Raw genomic sequence first — 8,718 nt, 5'->3', positions numbered from 1 at the left:
TGCAACAGAAACTTCAAAAAGCAATAAAGTGGCTTGTTGAGCTGATTCAAGGACAGCATTGCAACTGTTTAACTGGTTTTCTTCTCTCGTGTTTCCTGTGGTTGAAGTACAACATGTGTAGTCCATGAGAGTTATGTCCCATTCTGACAACTGGGAGGATAGGCACCTCATTTTTTATTGGAATGAAACCAACAAATCCTAAAGATGAGGAAGAATATTGAAAACATTTGTTTTAAGATAAGAAAAATAAAGACCTGCATTCAACCTATCCAGAATCAGGAGCTGATGTGAGGTGCTTAATTTGGGAAATTAATCATCTTGGGGATACTTCTATCATCAAATACAAAAAGAAGCAAATCTAGAGGATGAATGTGTAGGATGAATCTGTACCTTGGTTTTCAATATGAATTTTTCTCTCCTCTCTTTTCAAAAGGTTAAGTCCATCTAAGCCCTTACAAAGCCTTCTGATGAAACCTTCATTGCAACCTTTGCATGTTTAACCAGCTGTAAAACTATGAACTGTACAACAGGTCAACAAAACAGTGTATTTCAACCACAGAAACATTTTTGTTGAATATTTTCCAACATCTACAACAGATGTATTTGTTTCTATATTTTCAAATTCAAACTGAGCTCATAAAGTCAGTTTCTTCCCTTCTCATGCAATATCACAGGAACTAAAATCTGTCAGCCAAAATTGTGATGTATTCTGCATAATTTCACAAAGCCAGAAGCATTTTTCCATGTTTATCCTAACTAGCCTTAACAAACTTTATCACCAAATGATTTGTCATCTCTTAACAGATGAGGAAGAGAACACTGTTGGTACTGGAGAAAACTTGGCAGGGAGCAACACAAGAAAACAGTGTTTGTTCTTCATCACCTTTGTTCTTACTTTGATCGTTAGTTTGGCACTTGTTTCGTTTGTAATATTCTTAATACGTAAGTACACCAAAGAGTGGTTCTTAAAAATGTGGGGACAATTGGAAAAAGAATTTTGCTGAATGTGTCCTGCTACCTTGTAACATGCTACTGCTGACAGGCTTAGCTAAATGCATGGCTGCAGGTGACCCTGGTTTATGGAGCCCTTGTCATTTTAGGGGTTTCTGAGCTAGTAGTACTGAACAGACAATGAGGTGCATTACTTTAATTTACAAGTCCATTTTGAATGAATTGTTATCCATCTGAAATCAAGATTTTTTCATATCCTAAATTAGGAAATGTGCTGGAGCATAGCAAAAATCCTCATTTTCCTTTCTGAACAGGAAATTCTAACCCTTGACTAAATTTTCTAACAGGCACTCAAAGAAAGAAATATCAGAAAAGTAAAGAACACAAAGGAAATTTTAAGTGACATGATTGTAAAATCCTAATTGAAATACCTCATACTTGAATTCCAGATTTATGTAACAGGGAGATGCTAAAAGTAGAGTCCTGGTATAGAAAAATGAATAATGTGCTTTTCTAGTACAAAAATGATAAAATAATAGTGAAAAGACTTCTTACAGGAATCAAAGGGGTTTGCTTGGGCTCAGGTTAGTTGAGGCCTGTGGTTTTTGAAACTGATTTCCAGTGATATTTCAGTTTATGCTACATCTTATATTTATATATATATGTGTGTGTGTGTGTGTGTGTGTGTGATATGATATATAATCTGATAATATGTTTGTAATCCATGTGCATAGATTCATTTAGCATTGGCACTATTAGACTTCAGCTTCAAAACCCATGGGTACATTTTGTTAACTTCAGAAGGACAAAATAAAAATAGCTCCAAAAGTGTATGTGATGGCTATTGCACATTGATGTGCCAGCGTAGGTTAGCCTCCAAATGCCAATATAATTTAAACACTTAAGAAATCCAGTGATGTGGCTGTAGTCTGCTATGTGGGTTTTTTTACTGCTGAACTACAATTACTGTAGTAATTGCAATTTTAGAGACATACATGCACATACTGCCCACAAATAGCATCTTGGAGCCCCTAAATAAGACTTTTTCCTCATGGACACCAGTGGAATGGATACACTCCTGAAGACTGCAAAATTTATTTGCAATATTTATGTTATTGCACTGCCCGAACTGAACAATGCAGAAAATAACCAATTAAAAATGCAGTGAGCAGGTAAATCCACCTGATGTATAACTTCTTATCATCAGGTTCTGCAGTTGGTTTCCTGTTTAATGTTTTTTACTCGTCATAATTTCCTACAAAGTTTCTCAGGAATGTAAGTGAGGGTAGTGATGCTCTTAACTTAAATGCTGATAATTTAGTGTGGTGTATTTTCCTTTTCAAGTTCAAACTAGAAACAAGATGGACCAAATATCAAGCAGACTACTATCTGAAAAGAAGAACATAGAAGAACTGAAGAAAATGAACAAAATTATATTAAAGCATCTGAATCAAACAGGAATTAAGGAAAAGTCTTCTGATCTTCACAGACACCTGTTTACCCATGCTGAGCTCAAAATCCCTGGAGAATAGAACTTTGGAATGAAATTCTGCATATTCGTGACAGATATTTTCACATATGGCACACAGGTTGCTTAAACCTTCTGATATGGTCACAGAAGCACTGGAAAAACCAGCTGAAAGAAAAATATTATAAATTAATATTTTATCCTGTTTTATGTGGACATAGATTTTTAATACTATGCACATATGATTCACACTAAACAATGGATTGTCAATAATTTAGGGCAAGAGTTCCAGATTCCCTGTGCATTGTATATTGTGGGAGTAAGGGTCTACTTTTACTTTAAATGTAAGTGAATGATCCCAGAAAACCATGATTTCTGTTCACATCGTTCCCACAGGACCTTGTTCACTTCATCGTTCTCCTGTTTCTTTGGTGCAAGTTTTGTGTTTGTTTCCATATTATTTTTATTTAAGGATAACTTCAGATTCCGTAAGTTATAAATAAATCTAATTCTGCCACAGAGTTTGGTGGTTTTCCTTTCTGTGTATCTGCATATACTGACTTACTACTGTTTTTGTGGAAAAAACCCAAAACAACAAAAACAACAAAACAACCCAAACTTTGATAACTACAAACTCTTTCATCACATGCCATATTCAGCCCGAATTTGTGTTGACGGAGTGGGTGTCATATTGTCCTACGTGGGAAACAGGTTTAGAGGACTCAGTCTGGTAATTGCATGGGATCATCAGAGCAAACCCGTCCCATAGCAATGCTAATATGCTGTACTCAGAATTTGCAGGCAGTTTCTGGGTGAAGATCAAGTGTGGGGAAGATACTTCATGTTCTTGTACTCTTCCCTACAGTTGCTGTTGACCACTATCAGAGAAGGGCTGGGTGGAATCTGGGCAGAACCTTCATGGTTTTAAAAATAGAGCAATACCTCAGAGGGTGAAAGGAGCCAACACTTTCTCTCTCTGAATTTACACAGTTGTGGAGACTGACATCTGAAAGGCTGATCATGTAAGAGACTGGTGGGTAGCTTTGTCATTTTAGCATTCAGAACCTTCTACTGGAACATACATTAAGAAGGCACCTCCATTATCAGTAAATAAATTGGTTACTCCCATCATGATGGTGAGATGGCAGCTGACATTATGAAATATGTCCAACCTCTTTTACTTTGAGTTCTCTTTCTCATCTAATACTTTCTTATCTCTTCCAGACAATTTTTACCAAAAAAAGGTCACCAAAGTCAACAACTTGCATTGCAGTCTCCTTTTCCAGAATTAATGATAGTCCTTTCTGTGATGATTACTTTATTGTTTACAACAGAATGAAAAACTAAGTCCAGGAATCTTTCTTGGTATCAGTCTACTTGGATTTGCACACCAATTCTATTCCTGATATTAGAAGTGCTTTGTGTTACACCTATGTTTTACATAGTCTTCTATTTCTTGATTTCTATTTTCCTGATATATTACTGTCTAGTCATTCACATGAGAACTGTGAAGTTTGGTTTTAAGAGCTTATTACTCCTGATAATTTCCAGCTGCAGTTGTAATTGTCTCCTGTGGACATCACAAGTAATATTTATAAAGATGACTTTAATATAGCTACTAGAGAATGATAAAAAAAAAAGTGTAGAAAAGTTGTTAGGAAAGGAACCCTAAAAGTCCAACCCAAATATATTTCTGTAAATAGTGTTAAATGGTGAAAGAAAAAGTATCATAAGACTAAAAACATGACACTTGCAGTGTTGCTTCTCTGTTCTTCTCTGAGCTGTCACCTGCTTTTTTGAGACAGTATTAAGTTCCCATCTTCCCACCCCTATTGCAGCTCCTGTGACTGCTCTCAAGCTCCTGTCTTGCACTGACACACGTCTGTAGTTGTGAGCCAGGGAGAAACAACCCTAGTATTTGGCACTCAGTGCATCTCACACATGTGGATTTGTTGCATCCCTCATTGCAATTGCAGCCATCAGAGCAGTCTGTGGTCCACTAGAAATTGATGCCAATAGGCGATAGATATTTTTTGGCAGGAGACTGTAAATAAAATGTGTGCTAGACCAACAGTTCCCAAGAAATTAAAGCTATCTCATCCTCAATTACTCTTAATCTAGCTGGTCAAGCAGTGCTCATAATAAATCTAATTTTTGAGTCTCTGTTGTTGATTAGAAATGTTGTGGGTTTTTTTACTCAATGCTTTGATCATGCAAAATGCAGAGTGCTCTCAGCTGTCCAGACTTACAACCCACTGGAGCATAACAATGTACAGGCAGGCTCAGTATCACACAGGACTGAGGCCCCATATAATTCTTTTCATATCTAATTGCTTCTTCACTTGCAGTGATCAGTGACTAAGATCAGTGACAGAAAAAGTGCAAAAGTCCAAGGCTGTTCCTGTTGGTGCTGCTGAAACACATCTGTTGTTGGAGACACTTGCAGGCAAAGAAGACATGGCACAGCACAGCTTACTGCTGCTTATGACTTCTCAGCTCAAGTTACCAATATTTACAGCCAGAACTGCTTCTGTATGAGACCAGAGCAAGGGTCAAGTGGTCTGCCTTGACAGCAGAGTGCCACAATCCCTCCATCGACACTCCTGGGGTACTCCCTACACAGACACCAAAGCAGCTCCTTTAGGAGAACATTTCTGTCTGATCCACTGACAGTGAAGTAGTCCCAAACAAACTACTACTTAACTCTTAAAATCTTCTACAAACTTGACCCTGAAGTGAATTTCAGCTCATTTCATAGCTGCATAACCTTCACCTTAAATAAACAGCAAAGTGAGTAGTAAACTCCAAGCTCCAAATGCATGTCACATAACTACTGTGCTGCATATGGATGTTACAATGTCTCCTGCAGACATGAGTAAGATCTCTGTTCTTCTATGGTTACACATCTCAAGAGCCTTTGCAATGTCTGATATTACAACAATGAACAGAAGGAAGATGACCTGACAGTAACAGCTTTATCTTACAGCAGTCACAGTCATTGTCCTCAGTAGTACTGCTGCTTTGTTTTTTCTTTTGTTTGCAGGCTATATAGGTATCTATCCAAAGTAATTTACCTTTCAATATTTCTCTGAATTCACTCTAAATAGAAAGGCTGCACAAAGAGTTCAGTTAGACTTAACAACATGCCACTGCCACTCATCTGCTGCAAGTATTATCATTGCTGAAATGACAGCTTGACTTGGCCTTAGAAGAGATTGCTCAGAAATTCACTCCTTTGCTCCAGATATCCACAACAGTTTGTGTTCTTGGTAACCTCAAACTATCAGACAGTATTTGACTGTGTGAAACGACACATGGAGAGACTCTACAGTACTAAGTACTAAAGGGCTGCCTAGCACAGGCATTTGTTTGCCTTCCTTGGCATCATGTTACCTTGAGAACACAAGATTGTACTCAGCCTTGTGCTCCTCCAGAATGAAACAGAACTGAAACTCAGTATCTACAAGCAGCATGTAAGAACCGAGGGTGAAACATTCTTTACAGGCCTCCTGACAGAGGCTTGTTCATTCACATTGTAAAATACTCAAATAATGGTTCTTCCTGAGTCTCCTCTTCTAGTGATTAACTAACCATATAGTTATATCTATTTTTCCTGAAGTCTAACTAAAGTTTTCCCTGCTGAAATGTAAGCCCATTATCACCCAGCCAATTTCTTGTGAATATGAAAAGTAGTTTGTTACTTTATTTTATATACTACACTAACTCTGCAAGAAAATTTTACTCTTGAGAAAGCTTTTTTTTTGCCTTCTGAGATACCTGGAATTTTAACCTTCAATTTATTCTCTAAACTCTAGTATGGGATCAGTTCATGTGCTTTCTTCACTGGTAAAAATATGAAGTTGAACAGCTGTAAAAAAAGTTATGATGATGTGCTCACTCTGAATCTGGAAAAAAAGAAGAGAAAATTCCAGGAGTGGCAAAAGGATTGCCACAAGCTTTGTTAGACCACATGCTCTTGAAGATGATGTGTGTTGCACACAATCCAAACTGTTCAGGAACACTATATGTGGTCAGGTATTTGCAAAATGAGCAGAGTGAAAAAATGTTGAACAAAGCAGAAGGACTATTGTCAGAATTATATGAAGAACAAAACCCTGCTTCATGAGATTTTGAAGCCTTTGAAGATCAAATATTTATTTTCATTTTACCAAAGCATAATCTTGTAAAATGGCACAGGAAATTGCCTGCGAATACACATTTTGAGATCCAAAATTCTAAATTTTCTTAATAATTTCACCCTGTCTGATGGGAGTTCCTGCTCTGAGATACAGAACCTACCCCAATGTAAATGGCAGCAAAGCAATGTGCTCCATGAAAGCTTTACTGTTTTGATCACATTTATTTTGACAGACAAAATTGCAACTAGTTCTAATTAAAACTCTGATTAAGCAACACCTAGATAAAACAAATGCCAAATAGCAACTAAAAACTGGATTTATGTTTTGACTAGTAACTGAAAATCATCTGTCCAAGAAGATGCTTAACTTGATCTTCTTATAGATTACTAGTGTAATTATCTTGGGGATGCTGGTGAATAATGAACGTTGGATCAAAACCTTAGATCTTAGTCCAGTGCTACTGGGATTAAAGGGACTGTTCTTTCCAATTTAAAGAAAATCCCACCACATTTGGTCCATTACATGTTACTGTTCTTATTCTCCTGACAGATTAGCAAGAATACTGAGATTTAAAGACAGGGATGGAGGGAGTGAATGCACTGTCACTTCCTCTGGGATACATAAGAAATAGTAACACTAAGGCCAAAGAAGTTCATCCTATTCAAGAACCCAATCAGTCTTAGAATTCAAGAAAAGGCTTTTATAGGCTCTGTTTCCTATCCTTTCTCTGGTTTCTGGGCCACACTTCAGCAATTGAAATGCTGCCTGTGATTCACTGATGAGTCAGCAAAACCCCTGAATGGTAATGAGAACCTTCCAGCAGGAACAGTCACAGCACAGAGCTGCTGCTGATTTATCACTGTGAGGCAAACCACATCACACACAAGGGTGAAAGGACAATTTCAAAATCGATTGCCTGGCAATTTAAATATCTATTAATAATTATGGGTTTACTTTTTGAGTTCTGCACTGTTCATTTAATCTTAGTATCTTCTTCACCACATATATTACTTGGGAAAACAGTGTTTACAAGATGACATGACATTTCGAAACTCACAGACACCTTTGCTCCTTGGCAAAAGGTCATAGATAATTCATTAACTTCACATTTTTAGGGCGTTGGGGTTTTTTAAGGCTTTAGTTTTTTTCTTAAAGCAACACTGAAGCATTTTTTTTGGAAGACCTCTCCCTAAATACTCAAAATTACACAGATGGATATTAATTTGGACCTAAAGTGATAGGACAAGGAGCAATGGGTTTAAACTGAAAGCAGAAATTTAGGTTAGACATATGGAAGAAATTCTTTACTGTGGGGGTGGTGAGGCACTGGAACAGGTTGCACAGAGAAGTTGTGGGTGCTCCATCCCTGGCAGTGTTCAAGGTCAGGTTTTAGTCTAGTGGAAGGTGTCCCTGATCATGGCAGGGGGTTTGTAGCTAGATGATCTTTAAAGTCCCTTCCAACCCAAATGGTTCTATGATTCTGTGATTCCATGTGTGGGTGATAGCATCAAGACTTTCAACAGGAGGTATGATACAGATTCTATTTCTTTTTGTGCATCATTAGTGACAGCCTGCCTGGCTCCTGAAGCAATCTTAAAAACTAGGTAATGGAGGAAAAGTTTGCTACCTGTGAACCAGAAATAACAAAGCAAAAAAATAATTATATTATTTTTAATAGAATTTTAGGTGTAGTTGGTTGTTTGATTGGCTTTTTTTAAAAAAGAAAATGTCAACCAGCCTGTCATGGAATGTAAGGAAAGGTTTTTGTAAGTGCTTCTTGTAGAAGCTCACCAGCAAGATTTTGTTCAGATTGGTGTACCTGAGCTGCTGCTTTGATCTGAAGCAGCTCTTGGGTTGCACTTCTTGCTTGACATGGATGTGATGAGCTGTTGCTCCAGCTTCCTGAGGTCCTAGTATTTAAGTGCTGGTTTGAATTACATTCAGCTTCCTATAAAACTCTGCAGCAGGATGATCCCCAGCTATGGACAGCAAGTGACTCAGCTCATTGAATTGCAGTGAATGAAATCCTGGGAACTGATTCTGCACCTATAAATAAGTACTGATAGACTTGCTTAGAGCTTCTCTTCGAGGAACGGTGGTACTGACATCTAGATAAACGGATAAAGGAGGAAACAGCCCCCTGAGTTTCTTTTCTTTTCT

At 37.6% G+C, this 8,718-nt stretch overlaps 1 protein-coding gene across 1 annotated transcript in view; it reads left to right on the top strand.

Moving 5' to 3' along the window:
- Positions 1–2,483, top strand: part of LSMEM1 (leucine-rich single-pass membrane protein 1) — a 5,052-nt gene extending 2,569 nt beyond the window's left edge. The window contains exons 2-3 of the mRNA XM_009082260.1: positions 805–942; positions 2,296–2,483. Of these exons, the coding sequence (XP_009080508.1) occupies positions 805–942; positions 2,296–2,483 (326 nt within the window). The remainder of the gene's footprint in view (positions 1–804; positions 943–2,295) is intronic.
- Positions 2,484–8,718: the final 6,235 nt, after the last annotated feature.

This window comes from Acanthisitta chloris, unplaced genomic scaffold (genome assembly GCF_000695815.1).
Source record: "Acanthisitta chloris isolate BGI_N310 unplaced genomic scaffold, ASM69581v1 scaffold37179, whole genome shotgun sequence".
NCBI classification, from domain to species: Eukaryota; Metazoa; Chordata; class Aves; order Passeriformes; family Acanthisittidae; genus Acanthisitta; species Acanthisitta chloris.
This window is presented reverse-complemented; position numbering and strand designations above follow the sequence as displayed.